The sequence below is a fragment of the Triticum aestivum genome, chromosome 3D (assembly GCF_018294505.1).
Source record: "Triticum aestivum cultivar Chinese Spring chromosome 3D, IWGSC CS RefSeq v2.1, whole genome shotgun sequence".
Taxonomy (NCBI): domain Eukaryota; kingdom Viridiplantae; phylum Streptophyta; class Magnoliopsida; order Poales; family Poaceae; genus Triticum; species Triticum aestivum.
Window position 1 is genome coordinate 406,713,704 of NC_057802.1, and position 22,432 is coordinate 406,736,135.

Genomic DNA, 22,432 nt, shown 5'->3' on the forward strand with positions numbered 1-22,432 from the left:
GGGCCGTGCTAGGGCGGTGGTAATAATCTCGTTCCGTGCATGCACTGGTGAGGTGAGCCAAGGTCCATATGCCTCCATGCACGCGCCATTCGAGTGATCATCTCGTACCGGGAATGTATTCGATGCACCCAGACTTATGGTGCTATCGGTGCATCAAATGCCTTAGAATATTTAGAAAGAAATAAAAAAAAATCTAGAACACTGACACAACATTGATGTATGCTGTGATAAAAATTTATATTGAAATTGATACATTTCTTGAGATACAAAAATGAAAAGTTTGATATGAATGTGGTAATGGGCCTACTCTAAAGCCCAACTTATGTTAGGGGGGGGGGGCACTGCGACGAGTCTGCTTTAACCAAGACGGGAGTGGGAAATACACTCCCCTGTTTGTTACAACTGATGCCCCGCCTACAAGCAGGTAACTTGTGAGCTATCGATTAACCCAAATGCACATATGCTAGCCCAAAGAAGTGCTTTGTTTCCTGGCCACAGGGGTGTCTTGATCGAAACCGAACTTCAATTCCACCCAGCTCAAATTCGCTTCACGTTGATTGAACTTCTCGGAAAGGAACTGAAACTTGAAAGAGGCGAGTAACAGAGAATCGCGGGCGGCGTAGAAAAAACTTTACAATTATCAAGCTCCATTTTTTAGGGGTAGTTCTAAAGCTCCCTAAAAATAGACGCACAAGAGAGCTTCAATGTTTTTTCTTCAAAGTGGACCACATTTTTAAGCAGGGGCAAGACCTCCCCGCGGCGCTTGTGGCGCCAGCAACCTTAGCTTACGATCATGCACACCCGCTATGGGGCGGCCTTGCTAACCTTAGCCTCCTCGCTCGCCCTCGATTGCCTAGTTCAACCAGTTGACCATTGACCAGCGAAATAGTTGATTGTGACTTTTTGAAAAGTTCAAAAATTGGAAAATTGGGAAAAAAGTTCGCAAACTTGAAATATGTAAATTTGAAAGAAGTTCATGAAACTTAGGAAAAATGTACATGAATTCGAGAAAAATTCATGGATTTGACTAAAAAGTACATGCATTTCAAAAATTTCATGGGTTTGAAAAAATTTCACACTTTGAAAAGTACAAAAATTTTGAATTGAAAATAAAAATTCAAAAAAAAAATCACCAGATCTGAAAAGATTTATCGATATTGATATAAAAAGTTCACACATTTGAAAAGTTCATTGATTTTGGTAAAGGTTCTTGAATTTGAAAAGGTTCATCAATTTTGAAAAACAATCATGGGATTTTAAAAAAGTCACGGATTTGAGAAAAGTTCATCGATTGGATAAAAACAAAGTTAAAAAAATTGGAAAAAAATCATCAATTTTAAAAAATCACGAAATTACAAAAAGTTCATGTATTCAAAAAAATTTCATGAATTTGAATAGAATTTTGAATTTGAAAAAATTATGTATTTAGAAAGTAAGTAACTAAAATAGAAGGAAAAGAGTCTGGAAGGCGAAGAATAAGAAGCAACAGAAGTATTAGTAGGCACATCAGGCCAGTTGTCCGAGTTGGTTGCTGAGTTTGGAAGGAAGCGGTGAGGTTCTGACTCCACATCTCACCACCCGCGCCATTTTATGAAGGTTGAAAAAAATGGGCCGAGCCCAAGATGGATGGGGTTGTGCACCGGTTTGTTCAGTTGCCTCTAACCGGCGCTGAAGGCGCCAAATAGGCGAAAACTTGAATTTTTGAAGCCCAAGAAAAGCATATTAGTAGCGCATGTACTACTTCGCCAGCCCACTATTTGGAAACAAAAGCCAGCATGGTCCTTGAAGCTGACTTGCGACTCGCAACCGCCTAGGGCAATTTGCCGGCAGGCGGCGACGCACCTTGCAGGCCGCAGCCAATCAACGCTGATGGTGGAAGCTGTCATGTTGCGCCCGATGCGCAAAAAAATTTGTGGTGAGTCGCTCTTTCATTAGTTTGTTTGATTGATGTGACAGTACTGATCCGCAATTCCGCATTAGGATGTAGGTTAAATCAATTTCTAAATTTAGAAGGAATTAATTAGGTGCAACAATCTCTTTTTTTATCCTCGCAAATCTTTCCCTATCTCTCCCTAATAATAATAATAATAATAATAATAATAATAATAATAATAATAATAATAATAATAATAATAAAGCACGGATTGACTTTGTCAGGTTCACCGTTACAATACGCTTTCTTCATGTGAATTTACGCTTTCAGTTTGAATTTAAAATGTATAAGCAAGGTGGTACTAATAAAATTTGATACGTCCCGAACGAGCGAGGCGTAGATGCATCCTCATCCTGGCGACGATGGCATCCCCGGTGGGCTCGAGCCAGGACGGGTTGTTTCCGTCCAGGATTATATACAAGGAAAAAACGTTTCTTTTCCAACTTGGTCTCTGTCCACGCCACGCAGTGTTGCGTCTACAAGTAGATCGATCGCGACGTGTCTCCGGTGGTGCAGCCTCCTGTTGTCTCAGTTTTATTCCTCTCCCATCTATCCTCCTTTGCGCGGGCGTGTTCCTTCGACTGGGTGCCCTCCTTGCGCTGATGATAGGAGTTCTAGATGATTCTTGTATCTCTTGATGAGGAGACTGCTGAGAAGAGTTGATCGCCGGGCCTCGGCAAGGAGCGGGCCAGTGGGGCCGAGCAGCGACACTCCAGTGGATTTCATGAAGAAGTGGATGCATCATTAAGGACGTGGCGATGGTGTTCTGGAAGCCGTCGCTGGTGTCGGAGATCGGTTGTTATGCGTGGTCCAACGGCTGCACGATGGCGGCGCAGGACACTACTTCCGCATGATAGATACTACGCCATCTACACGTCCGTGAAGGAGGGTGGGACGTGCGCCGGTGGCTCTTCTGGGAGGTTATGGCCACCAGGATGGGGGGACAGAACGGCGCCTAGAGGTCGCCCTCGAGCACAACCCGGCTCATCACAGCCGCCATGGTCTCCCGGGTTTGCGCCAAGATCGACGACTTGATGCGGTTGACTTGCTCGCTAGCACGCGTGGTACATACATGCATGTATCGGTACGTAGAACATCACCATCAAGATATGCTCGCGCGGCGGCCGCAACAACCAATTCACGGGAGTGCTCAAGAGGATACTCTCCTCTAGCTCCTGTGTGTTAGTTCCAGCTCTGCAACAGAACTATTTTGTTTCTACCCATAAGTCATTGGTCTCGGTCAATCCATGCCATGGACACTGTCGCCGTCATCAAGCAGAAGGATTCCTTGTCATTGACAGACTGAACAGCGAGGCTTCATCTAATTTGTCATCTTAAGTCATGTTTATATTTGTCACATCTGGGATCCTCATCGTTTTCGCTATTCAGTTCGTATCGATCATCAGTTATTCAATCCATCCTAATCGGATCAGCCAGTTTGTTTTTCTCAACAGTCGTTGATCGTTTGGTCATACATTAGAGTATTGATGGTATGACTTATACGTGAGGCAATTATGTACTGTAGCTGATGCAATTGTGCAATCAATTTCTCCGGTCTAAAACAATGCGAACAACTTGGACTGCCTATAATGATTGCCTGAGTTGATGCTGCTGCACTGCCAACGGCTTATACAGGGTCACTGATTTAATCTTGGCGTGTACTACTCATGGCATCTTTATTCTTTAATAAATAGCATGACTTGGTTATCGCCTTTCAGTACTGTTCATCTTTCATGTTGATTAAAATTTTCCTTGCACTTTTTGGTGGCCGTAATTAATTTACAAAAGTGCAGAATAATTGTGCTAATGTGAAAGTCTGAGCAATTTTATTTTGGATCTAAGCACTTTAAATTTAGTTATATGGTGCAGATGTATTTGTTATAGTTTTAGTTAAGGTATACCCATTTTAATATACACATTTTTATTGAACTTATCAGTCTATTTTTTGCACTAGCAACATTAAAGCAATACAAGGGAAGGAGCTTTTATAAATGCTTTCATTCATTTATTTGGTTTAATTAAGTGCTATTATATTCAAACTGATTCCTACCGCTGGGGCCGCACACGAATGTGTATATTGCCAGTACACCCTCCTTGCTGTTGAGCATCGGCGCCACATCCTCCTCCTCCGCTATTGCAAGGTAGCGACGGGGGCACAACGGCCATTACATCTCCATGGAGATGCAAGCAAGGAAGAAGAGAACCCCACAGTACAAAGCACGAACAAGTAAGTACGACTTAGATCCAAAAAAGACAATCATGGTTTTTATTTTGATTTGTTGTAATCCATGCATCTGACATTCATGTATCACTGATTCAGATTAAAACAATTATGTAATAATCAGAAAATAACCATGCACAAATGTGATATGTTTCTCAAGCAAGTTCGACTAATTACTAATGCATGCATCAATAACGAAAACACGGTTTCATATATATCTTTTTCAATACAACTTTTGTATATGGGATGGCTTATTTGATTGAGTTGTGATTCCTTGCTCCAGCAATCAGGTCCTTTAATCGCAAGAGTAACAATTATTTCAATTTCACTTAATCATCATTCTAACTTGAAACTTATCAAAACAATTCTAACTTTACAATATGTAAATGCAAGCTCATGCGTAATATAACTCACAGTGAAGCAGCCAAGTGCCGGCACGACTGGGGTAGCATGTTGAACTAGAGAACTTGGACCTGTGGGGTCTTGAGCCCCCCCCCCCTTCCCTTTTTTTGAACACATCTTGAGCCCTTCTTATATTGAGCTAGATGCATGTAATTTTATTATCCCGACGCAACGCACGGGCATATTTACTATTACTATATATATATATATATATATATATATATATATATATATATATATATATATATATATATATATTCTTTTTCAAAAAGGGGAAGACCCCCGGCCTCTGCATCTGGACGATGCATACGGCCAATTTATTAATTATTAACACAAGACCTTACAAAGTCGTACAACAGTAAGACCAAAGCCACCATCTTCGCAACCTCTGTCGCTACTCCTATCTAACTGATGAAGGGGCGCTGATGGTCTGGGCCTAATACCAAACAGACCTCGCAGCCAAACCTAACATCTAAGACCTGAGGTCCCAACCAGGACGCCTGCCGGGTATGGGCACCCACCAGTCCGGCGTGCTCTTCAACCAGGACCCCTGCCGGGTATGAGGCCGCCGCAGCCACGTACCATCAATCCATCTTCAGAGCTGTACTGTTGCATGAACCGTGCCAGGTCTCTCTGCCATCGACGCCACCACGACGCCAGACAGCGCCACCATCCTACGCTCGTCCATCATCACACGCCCACCGGCGAAACCCCCACTGCTCCATGCCGCTGAGACTCGCCGTTGTCAACGTGCCAGATGCCACGCCGCTCCTCCGACGCGAACACCAAAAACAAGAAACGCCCTAAAGATACAAGGGGCACTCTGCACAACATGAAAGCCGCCGCGAGCAGCTGCAGAACCAGCCGGCGGCCAAAGCCCCCACCTTCATGAGCCCACACCCGAGTCCTAGCTCCCCAGGCAACGCCTCCAAGGAGGAGATGACGCCCATGGCGCCACCGCTGCCCAATCCAGGCCGGATTTTGGGTTTTCACCCGGGAGAGGACCGGAGGTGGCAAGAATAAGGACCACGACACCGCCTTCAGGAAGGATGCGTCGCCCGAAGCCGACGCCGCTGTCGAGCCGAACCAGCCGGCCTAGGGTTTCCCCCGGTCCCAATCTGCACCACCATCCCCAGAAGCACCGGAACCAGCAGCATCCACCGGCCACAAGCGCAAAGGGGAAGGAGCGGGAACGAGGGAGCAGCAGGCCTCCAGATCTGGCGAGGACGAAGGCCCCCGAACTGCCGCCGCCAAGCGCCGACTCCCCACCACCCGAGCGGTCGAGGACGCCGGGCAGAGTCCCCGCGCACACCGTCCAGGGCGCGAACGGCGGCGCCGAACCAGCAGGGGCCGCCGCCCCGTGGATCCGGATCTCCGCGAAGGGACGACGAAGGCCCCGCCGCCACCTTCCTCGGCAGCCGCGCGACACATCGGGGGCTCCTCTGGTGGCGACGAGGAGGAGAGGAAGGGGAGGGGAGGCCGCCGGCGGCGGCTAGGGTTAGCCGCCCGTGTTGCCCCTGTTGGAGCGACGCGGGGGCGGCGGGGTTCACCGTCACAATACGCTTCTTCCCGTGAATTTATATTTTTATAATAAAGCACGGATTGACTTTGTTGGGTTCACCGTCACAATACGCTTCTTCCCGTGAATTTACGCTTTCAGTTTTTTTGTCCGTCCGTCTCATCTATCTTTTTCTATCTGACAAGGTGGTATTAATCTTACTACGTCCCCAACTAACTCTGGTGTTTGAATCGTCATCCCTGCTGCGTCGCCCAGCTGGGCCTAAATCCACGTAATATGGGCCTATTTTTTAAATAAAGTTATATGGGCCAGCTGGTCCTGTGGGGTAGTGGTTAGCGTAAAATAAAAATAGGTTTCGTATACATCAACAGCCAGCTAGCGCTTCTCGTACGTATGTCGTCGATCGGTCGCTACTATAGCAGGAGCAGCTCGGATAATTTTCGTACGTCTGTCGCCAAGCTGGGCCTCGCCAGTGTGTTATGGGCCAACTGGTCCTGATGTGCTGATGTAACAACTTTTAAGGATGCCACCAACTGAGCTATTTTTCTTTGTGCAAAAAAAGGCCAGTATTCTAAGTCATAGTCCCACATTGCTTTTTGACATCAAATCACACCTATTTATATACACGTGAGTTGCCACAATCAACGAGCCATGGCATCAATAAAAAGAGGGTTCGTTTAAGAGAAACGAGGAAATTAACTCAGCCTCGGAAAGAAGCATGGGGTGCCTGCCGGGCATGCGCATGCATGTCCAATCAAAATGCGACGCTGCATGTGTCCCGATGAAACGGCTCGACCAGAATTATGAGCCAAATCAACCTGCTACTCTTGGTGAGACGTGTTCAGCGGAAAGATGACTAAATCTTTGAGAATAAACTTGGGCACGTGCGTGTAATCTGATCACACTCGAAATCCAATTAATATGAGTGACACATTTAAAATGTGTTTATATGCCTATTGAAAATGTTATATAATTTTTTTAAATCGTTCATGCATTTAAAATTGTTAGTGTGGTTTTAAGAAAAGTTTTCACGTATTAAAATAATGTTCATATAAATTGAAAAATGTTCACCCTTTCTCAAAAAATGTTCATGTAATTCTAAAAAGTGTTCACATACATACAAATATCCGTAATTTAAAAAATATTTATGCTCTTTAAAAAGGTCCATGTGATTTAAAAAGTCTTTATGTGTTTTAAATGGAAGGTTGATGCATTTTGAAAAACAACATGTACAATTTAAAAGTGAATGGGTGTATGAGGGACGACGTATGGACTAGGTGTAAGCCGGGAAGGGCGACTGTCACGTTCAACTTGAGGAGATTAGTTTTAAAAGTATTAGACATTGACTTGTGATGGCGTGGTTCAATGTCAGCTGCGCGCGGAGTAATCGAGATCATCATCATGGGATCAACCACGTCGAAGGCATTGCGTTCTGACAGATTAAAATACTCTTCAAAATATTTAACTATCAGACACTAACTCAAAATATAACATGTTATATATGAAAATTTCCTGAGAAAAAATGTGTATAAATTTTAAATATATATATATATATATGCATACCTGAAAAATTCTTTCAATGGACTATTTTTTTACGTCGCATTCATTCGAGTAAGGCACTCATAGTAAAACAGATCGAGGCTCCAGTCATTAAGATGGCCCTCAAAATAGCCCTTGACCTCCACCTCTCCTTTCTAACTGGCATTTGCTCAGTATGATGATGAAAACCACAACCTCGTGTACATAATAAAACTTGCAAAATGGCGAAAGGATGAATAGGTTGATGACAATGAGGGGACGGAGCAACTGTGATAAGTGGCGAAATATAAGTTTTGTTACCCGTGGGTTCACCGTCACAATACGCTTCTTCTCATGAATTTATGCTTTCAGTTTAAATTTAAAACATATACACGAGGTGGTATTAAATTTCGTCCGTCCAGTTTCGTTTTCACAGCTTCGTATCATGGGCCAGAAAATTTGCTATGGGCCACGGGCCGCCGCCTACTCGGCTCCAACCGAACGCGCGCCGGCCGCTAATTTGCTTGGTTTCCTTATTTGTATTCAACCCATGGTCCTCCCGAACCGGTATACGGGCGAGAGAAAAGAAAATAAGAATAGCCCAGCCAGCAGCACGACCTGCCTCCAATCCTGCAGCGCGCCGCCGCCTCCTGCCCGCCCCGCCTCACGGCGCGCCGCCGGCCACCCCCTCCGCCTAGCGCCGCCACCGCCTACCCACCTCCCATCTTGATCCCCGAGCGCCCGACCCGGCCGTCGTTCGTCGCCAGCACCTGCGGATCCGGCTGCCCCTCGCCTTCCCCGTCTGCTGCACCTCCCAGCGCCGCCACCCCACCCCTGCCATGCTCTGCCGCCTGGATCCACATCCCCACGACCGGAACGAGTCCTCCTCGAGGAGCCGCGCATCCTCTGCCTGCTCCAACGCTGCACACATCCTCTGCTTGGTTGACTCCCACCGCCTACGACCGTCGCTGCCGTCAGATCAGGGTAATGGATTTGAAGGTTGATATATCTTGAGTTGTCCCATTGTCATACTTAATTCAGGATTCAACTCAGGAGAGTGTACAGAACATGCAGGTTTGTATTGTTTCCCGTGTATGTTGGTCATGCATCGGATGTCACTCGGTTTCTAGGAATTTCAAGATGGCATGTAAGCTTCTCCTATTTGACGTATTTTTACTTTCTCGAAATCTCTTTATTAATACCAATGGTGATTTTTATTTCTGCCTGACGACTTGCTGTCATATTCTTTTAGCAAAGAAACCAACAAACAAGGAGAGAAAACTTAAACAAGAGAGATGTATGAGGATGCCGGTGTCTCATCAAACATGTATTTGTGTGAGGACACCCTTCGTCCGACCTAATCTTGACGATCATCCGCAGGTACACACATACATGTTCTTCCCTGCCGCCTCTTGGTTTAGTTCACATGTCTTGAATTACTTTGATCCTTTTGGTAACTTGGTTTGACCTTTGTGAGGAATCTACAGCAGCACTTCAAAACTCCCAGGTTGTTTTCATCAGCAAGCTTACAGCTGACCACATGGTGGAACTCGATAATACAACACTATACGATGCACCTGAGATTCCAATGGATACCTGTCAAAGCGATGTGGTCATCAGCATGTATGCTCTCAATCTCCTGGTAGAGCATTTTCCCTTAAACGATGCTACTGTCACATGATGCATATCATGGTTTTGTTGGTTGGTAATTTGACCTGCACAACACTTGCTGATATTATCCTTTCCAGGATGCAGAATGATTCTTCAATTTGGGGTGCCAACTATGCTAGCTTTATATTGCTGAAGTAGGAGCTTATTTTTTTTCTTGTTATATTAGTTATTCAATGATATTGGGCAGGGAATCTGAATGAACTATTCTTTCTGATTCCTGGAGTTACATGTGTGATTGCTTAGACTCTTCTAATTCTGTCATAGTCTGGTTGGTTGCTTGGCTGAAATAGTTTCTTACGGGCCTCCTTCTGGACCTGTTCCCACTTATATAGAATATATTTTCCACTGGTTTCGTCAAACAAAAAAGTCATAGACATTAAATATTTAAATGTCACGCCCTACTCTCCACCCGATCAGGCAGGAGAGCATGCGGACAGCAAGGCACCAGAGGTGCAGCCGCGTGAGGAGGAAGATCAGGGCCCACAGGCAGAGAGCATGGAAAAGTCCTTGGTAGGTTAGTGTCTATGTCAGGTGGGGCCTGTTCCAGAGAGTGCTATAAGTGTGGGCGACAACAGAGACTGGGTCATGTCTTGTAATTGAATATTCAGATTTCTCCATCTATCTATTTTCTCCGGTTCCTCCCCCTTTCTTCTTCCTCAAGCTCATCCCCTCTCTGATTTCCTCTCCTCCCCTCTGTTCGATCCGTGAGGGTCGTTACAACTTGGTATCAGAGACTGGTTCCGATCCGCCACTGCGCCTCAATCCCTCGATCCGTCCGTAAAATCCACTGCAAAAGGTGTTGGGTTGCTCCGGCGATCCGACGCAAAATCCTGAGCGGGGTAGGCTTGATTTGGGGCGGCAGCGACGGCGCCGTCTTCGACTCCGTCTGCGCAGACCAAGTTCGTGCTCCAAGCCATGGAGGGCGTGCAGAAAACTCTGGAGGAATTACTGACGAAATTTTCGTCGCTGTCGACCGAAGTCCAGCAGCTGAGTACTCAGGTGGCCGATTTCGGCGAGGGGTTGGATGCGGTCAAGCGTACCCAGGCCATGGAGGCGGCGGTGCGGACGGCTCCTTCATCCTCCACCACACACCCCGCGGCAGTGTTGGTCAACAAGGGACCCCCACTCCTCCACGTTCCACCACGGCCACCACCGCCGCCTGTTCGTCGCGACGCACACCCGGACCGCCAGGCCTCACCACCACGGTCCCCGCGCGACACCTACCGTCACAAGCCGCCGAAGCATGATTTTCCCCGGTTCAGCGGCGACGCCCCGCGCCTCTGGTTTGACCTCTGCCACACCTATTTTCAGCTCTATCAAACGCCACCAGAGCACTGGGTTTCTACAGCTGTGTTGTATATGGACGGCCATGCCGCGCTATGGTGTCAGGCGTACAAGCGTCTGCATGGTCTGGGTGATTGGTTTTCATTCATGGAGGCAGTGCAGACTGAATTTGGGCAGGATGAGTTTGACGGCTTGCTGCATCGTTTGCATCACCTCAAGCAGACTTCTACTGTCGCTGAGTACAGGCTCTCGTTTGAGGCTATTATGTATCATCTCATTGCGCTGGATCCGTCCTTGAATCAGAAATTTTTTGTCTCTCAGTTTATCATCGGTCTCCGGGATGAGGTCCGCACAGGAGTGCGCCAGCACGCGCCGACGAGCGTTTCCAGAGCAGCGGCACTTGCCCGGATTCAGGAGGAAGAATCTGAACACAGCAAGCCGCGGGGTCACCCACCGGTGTATACTCGCGCCATCCCTCCACCGCCGGTGCCTGCAATGGCTCCTGGACCAGTACAGCCACGCATCGATGGTGCTAAGCGCGGCCCGGATGATTTTGGCCGCGAACGGCAACTGCGTGAATTCAGACGCGCCAATGGATTGTGTTTCAAGTGCGGTGACAAGTATTCCAGAGAACATAAATGCAACAGGGTTGGTCAGCTCCTAACCATTGAAGTGGGCGATCATGGTGAACTTTTGTCTGATGATGCCATCCGTGCGCTTGAGTTGCTTGATGACAATCCAGAAGAAGCTGCAGCTTGCTATCAAATTTCAGTCCATGCGGTAGCAGGAACAGAATCGTCAGGTACCATGAGGCTACGAGCATTGGTTGGCAACCAGGTAATGCTATTGTTGGTAGATTCTGGCAGCACGCATACATTCGTGAATTCCACGTTTGCGTCGCGAGCCGGTTGCACGGTGCAGGAAGCAGAACCGGTGACAGTGCGTGTGGCTAATGGCGAAACACTGAAATCCACACAGCAGGTCTCTCAATTGAAGTGGTGGTGTCAGGGACATACTTTCAGCACTGATATGAGATTGTTGGATTTAGGGGCATATGATGCTGTCCTTGGAGTTGATTGGCTGGCCCAATTCAGCCCCATGAATTGCCATTGGGGACCGAAGACCATGGAGTTCCGCTATGGCCTGACAAATATTCAGTTGCAAGGGGTACGGGCACCTGGGGAGCCAACACTGACTGAAATACGAGCAGAGCAACTGTCGAAGTGGATTCAGGGCAATGAGGTTTGGGCTTTGGCAGTTATCCAGCCTGCAGATTCTGTTACAAACAACACCAAGCCACTGCCACTACCTTTGCAAGCTCTACTAGAGGAGTTTGCTGATGTATTTCAGGAACCTACCACACTACCACCACATAGATCGTTTGATCATGCTATACACTTGGAACCCGGCGCCACTCCTCCCAATGTTCGGCCGTATCGATATTCTCCTCTTCAGAAGGACGAGATTGAGCGTCAGGTGACTGAAATGTTAAAAGCTGGGTTGATCACCAATAGTATTAGTCCATTTGTTGCTCCTGTCCTGCTAGTCAAGAAGAAGGATGACACATGGCGTTTCTGTGTCGATTATCGCCGACTGAATGATATCACAATTAAGAATAAGTTTCCCTTACCAGTGATTGATGAACTGCTAGACGAGTTGGCGGGAGCTCGCTTCTTTTCTAAATTGGACTTACGATCGGGTTATCATCAAATCAGGATGCGCCCAGAGGATGAAGCCAAGACAGCATTTAAAACCCATCACGGCCATTTTCAGTTCCGAGTAATGCCGTTTGGTGTCACAAATGGGCCACCTACATTTCAGTGTTTGATGAATTCTGTCTTGGCACCTGGTACCAGGAAGTATGTCATAGCATTTTTGGATGACATCTTGACATACAGTGAGTCGTTTGATGAGCACCTGCAACATTTGAGACTGGTTCTTACCACACTTCGGCAGCATCAGTTATATGCCAAATTTTCAAAGTGCACTTTTGCCCAGTCTTCCATCAATTACTTGGGCCATGTGATTTCAGCAGAAGGGGTTGCAACAGAATCTGACAAAACAGAGGCGATCCAAAACTGGCCACAACCTTCTTCACAAACAGAACTGCGAGCATTTTTGGGCCTGACGGGATACTATCGCAAGTTTGTCAGGAATTACAGTATAATCACAAAACCCCTGACAACTCTTTTGAGCAAGAAAGGTTTTGTTTGGTCTGTTGAAGCCACTGAGGCCTTCCTGAAACTGAAACAAGTGATGACTACTACACCAGTGCTCGCTTTACCAAATTTCTCACTCCCATTCACTGTAGAGACGGATGCTTGTGACACTGGGATCGGGGCTGTTCTCTCGCAGCAAGGTCACCCAATTGCGTTTCTCAGTCGCGCGCTCGGGGTCAATAACAAGAAGTTGTCGGTGTATGAAAAAGAGTTTCTCGCAGTGATGATGGCGATCGACCGTTGGCGACCATATCTTCAGCGAGGTCAATTCACCATATTAACGGATCACAAAAGTCTCTGTACACTAGGGGAACAACATCTGGGCTCGGAGCTTCAACGGAAAGCAATGGCAAAACTAGGAGGTCTTCAGTTTAAGTTCAAATATCGCAAGGGCATCGATAACACGGCCGCAGATTCTTTGTCACGTGTTGGGCAGCCACATCAACGTGTCAGCCTTCATGGATTCAGGAAGTGTGCAATTCTTACCGCACTGACGCCAAGGCAACGGAGCTTTTGCAGGCATTGACGATTTGCAGCCTAGACACTCATGGCCATGGACTAGACAGAGGCATGATTAAGTACAAAGGACGCCTCTGGATTGGGAATAATGCAGCATTACAAACTAAACTGATCAGTGAGCTACATACAGCTGCGGTGGGAGGTCATTCAGGTATCCGTCCAACTTATTTGCGACTGAAGAATTTGTTCTTTTGGCCTGGCATGAAACTACAAGTTGAGGAGTTTGTCAAGCAGTGCAGTGTCTGTCAGCAAGCGAAACACGAACATGCACATCCGTCGGGCACATTACAACCCTTGCCGATACCTGTTCGAGCCTGGGGCGAAGTAACGATGGATTTTATTGAAGGGTTGCCGCGTTCAGAAGGGGCTGATGTGATTCTGGTGGTAGTGGATCGATTAACTAAATATTCACACTTCATTCCACTCCATCACCCATTCACAGCTCTTCAGGTTGCTCGTGCATTCCTCGACAACATTGTCAAATTGCATGGTGTTCCAGAATCAATCGTTTCTGACCGGGATAAGATCTTCACGAGTGCATTTTGGAGAGAACTGTTTGCGCTCGTCGGCACCAAGCTTCTTTACACTACCGCCTACCATCCACAGACGGATGGCCAGAGCGAAAGGGTGAATCAATGTCTTGAGCATTATCTACGTTGTGCTGTTCACGACACACCGTGTCGGTGGAAAAGATGGTTACCAATGGCAGAATTCTGGTACAACTCGAGTCATCACAGTGCGATCGGGTGCTCGCCGTTCAAAGCTTTATATGGAGTGGATCCGAACTTTGGTGCCCTGCCTAATCTATTCAACACAACGACTCCGGCATCACTGCATGAGCTGGCCGCAGAGCACCAACAGTTCACTGAAATGCTAAAAGAACACCTACTGCATGCACAACACAGAATGAAACATCAGGCTGATCGCAAACGCACAGAGAGGGAGTTCAGTGTTGGTGATCAAGTGCTACTCAAACTTCAACCGTATGTGCAATCCTCGGTGGTCAACCGGCCTTGTCCCAAACTGGCATACAAATTCTATGGCCCATACAAAGTCACCAGCCGCATTGGCACTGTTGCGTACAAGTTGGAGCTGCCCCAGGAGAGTAAAATTCACCCAGTTTTTCATGTTTCGCAGCTTAAACCCTTCACGGCGGACTACTCGCCAGTCTTCAATCAACTGCCCGCTCCACGGGACCTCACTGTCGGCGATCTGGTTCCTTAGGCGATTCTGGAGCGCCGCCTCGTCAAGCAAGGGAACGCGGCAATTCCTCAAGTCCTGGTGCACTGGCGCACGCTTTCGCCGGCCAGTGCAACCTGGGAGAACTACCATGTGCTTCAACAGCGATTTCCGGGCGTCGACCTCGGCAATGGCGCTTCGACTCAAGGAGGGGACAATGTCACGCCCTACTCTCCACCCGATCAGGCAGGAGAGCATGCGGACAGCAAGGCACCAGAGGTGCAGCCGCGTGAGGAGGAAGATCAGGGCCCACGGGCAGAGAGCATGGAAAAGTCCTTGGTAGGTTAGTGTCTATGTCAGGTGGGGCCTGTTCCAGAGAGTGCTATAAGTGTGGGCGACAACAGAGACTGGGTCATGTCTTGTAATTGAATATTCAGATTTCTCCATCTATCTATTTTCTCCGGTTCCTCCCCCTTTCTTCTTCCTCAAGCTCATCCCCTCTCTGATTTCCTCTCCTCCCCTCTGTTCGATCCGTGAGGGTCGTTACATTAAAGTTTTGTCTTGTTCATACTTTCTAAAGTCTGAAACTGTACTGAAATCAGCATAGAAATTCCGCAAGTAAGAATATTAAAGGTACCCGTGCCATTCATCCCTACTAGATGATGAATGCTGTTGCTAATTTTTTTTCTCAAAGATGCCTCATTTTCATTAAGAAGAAAGCTCAATAGACCAAAATTCCATATCATTTCTTCTTTCTTAAGGAAAACTGACTGCAGGTAGCAATCACATGTTCAGCCTATTTTCAGTTGACAATATACTGAATAATTTGACAGTGAACAAGTACAGAAAATGCTCTTAAGAAGCGATAGTTTTGAACCTGAATTTATAAAAGAAAATGAACCAATTCGTGTTGAAAATATCTTAGACAGTAAATCCACCAGGTTTGAGATGTTCACAGAAACATGTCAGTTTCAGGAAACTATAATTCAGAATTGTTTGCCACACTGTAATGTTTCAGGCATTCAGAAACATTGCCCATGATGTTAATATGTTGACTAGGGGCCTTTAGTAGCTACTTTAATGAAAATTGTAGTACCACAGTGTCCTGCTGCATATATTAAATTGCAAAGTGAAAGTAAAACAAAACTTAGGATTTGGTTGTCTATCTGATCCATCAGTAAGCAAGCAGGGGCCATGTTGTCAAGGAACAGAGTTAAAAAACCATCAATCTCAGGAACACTCTGACCATGTATTTGATTCTGTTGAATACCCAATATATGATAAGATGCTATTTTCATTTGCTAGGCAACCATGAAAAACTTTCTGCCCAATTCATAATTTAAATTAGTCCTGTGTGTTCTTTTATTCAGTTATTCTAATTTTACTCCTGTGTGTTCTTTTATTTAGTTCTGTGAGGAAGAAGGGATTACATCGATGTCTAATATATTCTTTGTTCTGCAACCATACCTACATGGGATTATAGTTCAGTTAGAAATCTGAGATTATTTTCCTCCGGAAATGAGCATTAGCCCTTAGAACAGAAACGAACCGCACAACTATCCTCCTACTTAATTATTAATCTGTATGTTCATTATTACAGTAAGTTCAGAAACTGCATTTGTGTATTTGTACCAAGCTTTCTTGCTCATCTCATTTTGTACGTACCATTTTGTATGTCGGAAAGCAATGGTTTCTATATAGAGCTATAGTTCATCTATATGTTTCTGCTATATATTATTGATGTGTTTCCCTCACCTGCTATTTGAATGACATAATCCTTCAGATCTTTCCCAAGTTTGGTGTTAAAGCTAACAAGACTCCTCCTTCCTGTAAATACAACTTTGAATGAAGGAAAGCAAGATAGGGCCGCCTTTATATCTTGGATCACTCCATAGCAGGGAGCAAGAGTGGGCACATCCGAGTTTAGATATTCAGTCACCGTTTTGCAATCCATCTCAAGCTCCACGGGTCCTCTAAAAACTTTTGCCAGAGCATGCAGCCGAACCAGGGCTGCCCGGGCTTCAGCTTCCTCCACATTATCGGAAACTGGTAACTGATAGTATGTCGACAGATACACTTAGCCTCTGTAATCCCTGGCTACAGCCCCCGCCCATCCCAGCCACTGATCTGCTAAAAACTTGCGTCAGTGTTCAACTACGCCGAGCCCTGTTCGGGCGGAGTCCACTGTATAGGTGGTCAGTTGTTCCTTTCCCTTCTCTGAACTCATCTTTTCCATCGCATCGCCCATCTCTTCCTCGTACTTCTGCAGGAAGCTGACAGAGTGCAGAACATATTCTTTTCCTTCACGGACTACTACAACGCACAGGCATTTTCACGAAGAGAACATAGGGATTTTAAGTTTTGTATAGGCTGCACTGGAGGCTGTAGAGTTAAGTTTTTGTACATTTTGTGAATCGTTTTGTTCCAGATTCTCTTAGTGTATATAGTCTAACTATAGAAGGTTATTTACTATCTGCAAATTTGCTTTTTCCATTGCTGATCATGTCCTCTCTGTGCACTTACATCCTTCTGTTAACAGTTTAGTGATCTAATGATTATTCAGAAGGGACGCTGCATGTTCCTAGATGCATAGCTTTTCATTAGACTGAGATTTTTTTTAGGGATAACAATGGTATTTAAGATAGTTTTTTTGTAGAATTCTCACACTGAAATCCGAACAAACCATACCTTCAAAGGCCAGCATAATAGCACTTAAAATAAATGCTAATCTGCACTCACGCTGCAACCTGGTGCCCATTCTTCTGGTGATTTGGTCAAAGCTACAACCAAGCAAAGATATTTTACATGCTATAAGAACTAAGTTATGGATTTTGTGTTCCCAGGTCTATAATATGCGTGCTCTGCCGGTTCCCTGCAAGCGCTTTTGGCCATGACCTCAAGTTCTGCAGCTAAGCCGTGAATGTGTTGGTCCTTCTCACCGTCCACCGATGATGGTGCCCAAGATAAGTGACGGAAGGAGAAAAGGATGTTGCTGTTGCGTGGTCGTCGGAACACTTGCCCGACGTGGCCATGCACTGGATGCCATCGACGACTAGCCTCCGCAAAATATGGATGCACGGGATTCTGCTGCAAACATTGGGGAGTGTGTACTGTTGCGGTGCTGTGACATATACACTCTATGGAAGAAACCCCTGTTTGATTTACAGGTGATGCTGATTCGTCTGGAATCTACTTTTGACAGATCAATCTGGTTTGTTGGCTGCTGGGTGGCTTCATGTGACGCTGCAGTGCACTAGGGAGAGGTACAGGTCCCCAGAACTACATGTATGTACCGTAATGTTTCATCTGTCGATTTGACGTTCAATATTGACTCCTTGATCCCGTTTCTTAGGGTTCATGATTGGCAATTGGTCGTGGGCAATGGAACTAAAATGTCTACTAAATGTTCATGGATATCTTAGAAGGAGAACAATTCAGACTTTAGATGTACATTATATTTGATGCATCAATCTAATCTGTACTTCAAATTACAGTGTATGATTTGTTTGGACACTACATATATATATTTGATGGAGCCGTCTAAGTTGGACTGTTGGACATGAAATTACAGTGTACAATTTCCATCCAACTTGCTAATTCAATTTTACTTATTTTATAAACTCTTTAATAATAATTCTAAACAGCATAATAATCTAGAAAATATTTTCCAAAGGATGTTTTTTATATCTTCCTATATCATTTTGATGTGTGATGGGTTGTAAATACAGGTCTATAAATAATTTTATCATAGTTGTTATTTAACATCCGTAAGCCATCGTTTGGGGATAAGCGGCATGTTGAAATTGAGTGGAGAGGGTCCTTGAGCCATGCTTATTAGGATAAGGGTGTGCGCTATTATTTTTGGAAAAGATACCAGTTATGTCTGCTTATGTGATGATTATGTCATGGATGATATACACATGTCTATGCGGTCGCAAATATGCCCGTCATGTCGTAGTGTTCTATTTTTTTCACGCACGGGCATTTGTGGTAGTTGATACTGAAAATTAGACACAACACCAGATACTAACATTTGGATTTGATTTTCTCATTGATTGTGGTTGGGTTTGTGTATAGTCGTGATGAGGAAAAACAAAATATTCATTTGGCAGGGAATTTCTTGTCCCAGAATGCGGAAAAAAAGCCAGCCACTTCGTTGATTTCAGCACGGAGTTGGTTCGAGCAAACAACAAGAACCATATTGAAATATCAAATCGCTCAATAAATTTGCTATGTTATGTTTCTTTTTGTCGAATCTGTATCAGGCACCCCTATGCCCAATACTAGCTCAGCCCCTATTTACGGCTCTGGTCAGGTTGTGGATCCCGCATGACAATATTGGAACCGACACTGCCACAACCTATGTAGCCCTATGTGTGTATTACGTTGGCAATTTTTCCTCAGTCCGTTTAGCAGTCGAATTTTCTATTAAAATACTTTTCAATCTTTTAAGAATAAATTTCTTTGGGAAAATTTTAAGAATAGAAAGGATTGTTAGCAAATGCGCAGGTCTGCGGCCCGTGTAGCAGTATATGCGGATTGTGTTGGTCACTTTTCCCGTTGATTTTTTCAGCCAATTTTTGTACTTCAACCGGTTTTTTAATAAAACATTTTTATTTAAAAAATATTATTTTTTGTGAGTTTCAAAAAATGTTCACAAATTTAAACAAAAATTCGTAAATGTTTATAAATTTGAACGGGGTTCATGAATAAGAAAAATATTCAAGAATTCTAAGAAAGGTTGAAGAGTTTTAAATATGTTCATGAACTTTAAAAAATCATGATTTCAAATATGTTCATGATTTTTTTAACATGGTCAATTTTCTTTTAAAAAAACTTCATGTTTTAATAGAAAATGTTTGTTAATTTATTTCTTTTCTTGGATTTAAAAGTACTCATGTATTAAAAAGATGTTCGTGAATTCATAGTATATTCCATAATTTCAAAAAATATAATGAATTTAAAAATTAAAAATAAATATAAAAAGAAACAGGAAAAGAAAAGTGCAAATGGAGAGAAAGGTAGAGAGAAAAATCCCTGAACGAAACCTACCCAAAACCAGACGGATGTCCTACATGACCGTTCCAATAGCACCCTTGAGAGTCTGCATTTGCTCGACCCCCTCCACGGTATTCGCGGAGTAGGAATTGTAATAATAACCCTTGGTAGACAAGAATAATTAATTCGAAAATCGGAGAACAGCGCAATAAAGCGCGGGCTTACTCTCTAGTTCTGTGGATACGGTAGCAAACCCTGTCCTGTGCATACCCTCTTCCAGATGCTGTCAGTCCCTCCTCACCATCTGACTTAATTCTTTAGTCTACTTTGAATGTTTAGTTCCCTTGGCTCCAAACCTGGGACCTCTGCACGCTATGTCGACTCCTGTCAATTACACGGCCGTGATCATTGCTACTTCTGCTTTCCCAACCCAGCGTCGATTCCAAACAAGGTTTATTATGGCTGACTGATAGGAGCATTGTCCTCTACGCAATAGGACTGACGGCCGCCATGGGTTACCTGGTCCGGCGCTCAGTGCAGCGGCCGAAACGACATCCATGGATGCTCGCCGTTGTCACACATCATGCTAGGAGGAGGAGGCCAGGAGGATGATACAACTGCCATTACACTAGATTGAATTTGTTTTCAATTAAATTAATGCTGCTAGATTTAGTTATTTCCTGATTTTTGCGGGGTTACATTGATCATGTGTGAAATAAACTGCAAAGTTATATAGTACTATACCATTATTTGATAACAATTTAGCACGTAGAAATTTTATGTAGCTTGCCTTTTCCAGAAATTGACGAGCTATATGATTTGTAGCTATCTTCAAGGCCTAGCTGTTGTTGAAGTTTAGAACTTCTGGAAGATATGATTTCCGAGAATATGCATTGTACTTCCTTCGTTCACAAATTTAAGATGTTTTAACTATATTTTGAATCGGATGCATATAGACACGTTTTAGTGTGTTTATTAACTTATTTTAGTCTGTATGTAGTTCATATTGAAATTCAAAACATCTTATACAATATTTGTGAATGGAGAGACTATATAATTACTAGTACATTGTCGGTGAGAGACTGAGAGACATCAGATCTATTTCATTTCTTTTGAAAGGGCAGCTTCATATCATTCTTTTTTTTTTAATTCTGTTCATCACAAATAATACATGTTAGTCTTAGGGAACTAATTACACAAGCATGATGATCACATGACTAATTTACATGATGAAAGTCATCATCGTGTAAAATCATGTAAATGACTTTGACTTTCATTCACAATGAGGTGATCCACAATAAACCTCCGCCATTAATGGAAGCATCAAAGAGGTTTCTAATGAGCTACCTTGATTCACTGATTGGTTTGAAGATAGATCTTATAACAGATCAGAACAAAGTGAAGCAAATAGTTACATATGATAAATCACTAGCACTACTAGAAGAAAGCTTATAGATAGAATCTTAGCAGTAGCGCGGGAAAAGAGAGCAGCGCTACTGCTAATTAGCAGTAGCGGTGGGTACCAACCAGCGCTACAAGTAGGAAAGCAGCAGTAGCGCTGGACGGCGGGGCACCGCTACTGCTAAGTGGCCCCATCGCCACCGAACAAGGCTGTACATAGTAGTAGCGGTTAGCCTAAACCAGCACTACTACTGATCCCCTAGCAGTAGCGTGTGTCGGAGGCCCACCGCTACCGCTATTTGTGCACGGTGCCAGCAGGTGGGCCCCGATTAGCAGCAGCGCGGGTTTCTTACACACGCTACTGCTATTGGGCTTAGCAGTAGCGCGGACCCTGGACCAGCGCTATTGCTATGGGTGCCTTATCAAATTCCCTCCCCGTGCCCGACCTTCTTCCTCACCTCACTCCTCGTTGCCTCACTATGCCTCCGTCGCCGCCGCATTGCCGCCGCCGTCCTTCCTCGGTATGCCGCAACGCTCCTGCCTCCTCCTCCTCCCACCGCCCTCCTCCCTCCTCCTCCGGCCGCGCCCTCCACCGGCCCACCGCCCTCCTCCCCCTCCTCCCTCCTCCTCCCCCTCCTCCCTCCCTCCTCCCTCCCTCAATCTCTCCTCACTCTGTTCTTGTATAATGTAGTTTTTTAATGTTTTTTCAATACAATAGAATGTAGATTATTTGCATGGAATAGAAAATTTTCAATGTAGGTCTTTTGAATAGAGTAATTTTTTTGGGAAAAATGCATTTTTGCCCTTAGTTAGAACCACCCCACGGGTTTTGCCCTTACTTTTCGGCTCTGCTCAGTTTTTCCCTTAGATTTGTCCATGAGGTCGCCCGACTGCCCTTTGACTTTTTGACCAATACTTTAAAAATTCGTAACAAATTCATATGAACTCATAAAAATGAAAATAAGATATCAAGACGTTTAGTAAGACATTACATTTATGTGCATGCCATTTGCATTAAGGAAAAAAGTAATGTTTAAACTACCCAAGGTTATTAATTTTATTAACACTATTAAAAATGAAAAGGTATAAAAAAACTTTTTTCATGAATAAAAACTACATGCAAATGTAGGTGATGTTTCCTGGACATCCTAATATCTTGTTTGCCTTTTTCTGAGTTAATAAAACCTTGTTATGAATTTTCAAGCGACTTTGATCATTATTTTGAAACTTCAAAACAAGTTGATATGAATTCACAAAAATGCAAATAAGATATCAGAATGTTCAGAAGACATCACCTATATTCGCGTGTAATTTTTATTCATGGAAACAATATTGTTTATACCTTTTTATTTTTAATAATGTTAGTAACATTGATAACCTTTGGTCGTTTGAACAATACCATTTTCCTGAATGCAAACGGCATGCGCATAAAGGTAATGTTTTCTGAATATTTTGATATCTTATTTGCATTTTTATGAGTTCATACGAATTTGTTATGAATTTTCAAAGTATTGGTCAAAGGACATTCAAACGACATCCGAGACAAATCTAAGGGCAAAACTGAGCAG

At 44.4% G+C, this 22,432-nt stretch overlaps 1 protein-coding gene across 4 annotated transcripts; it reads left to right on the top strand.

Moving 5' to 3' along the window:
- Positions 1-8,171: 8,171 nt before the first annotated feature.
- LOC123079214 (uncharacterized) lies at positions 8,172-13,293 on the top strand. Of its 4 annotated transcripts, none has more exons than XM_044501925.1 (5): positions 8,172-8,577; positions 8,659-8,740; positions 8,846-8,973; positions 9,081-9,235; positions 9,342-13,293. In XM_044501925.1, exon 5 carries the CDS (start codon positions 10,180-10,182, stop codon positions 13,291-13,293), a length of 3,114 nt encoding a protein of 1,037 aa, XP_044357860.1. In that variant the 5' UTR covers positions 8,172-8,577; positions 8,659-8,740; positions 8,846-8,973; positions 9,081-9,235; positions 9,342-10,179. The 4 variants fall into 4 exon arrangements, with proteins under 4 accessions (XP_044357860.1, XP_044357862.1, XP_044357861.1 ...); XM_044501927.1 differs by having other exon boundaries at positions 9,084-9,235; XM_044501926.1 differs by having other exon boundaries at positions 8,668-8,740.
- Positions 13,294-22,432: the final 9,139 nt, after the last annotated feature.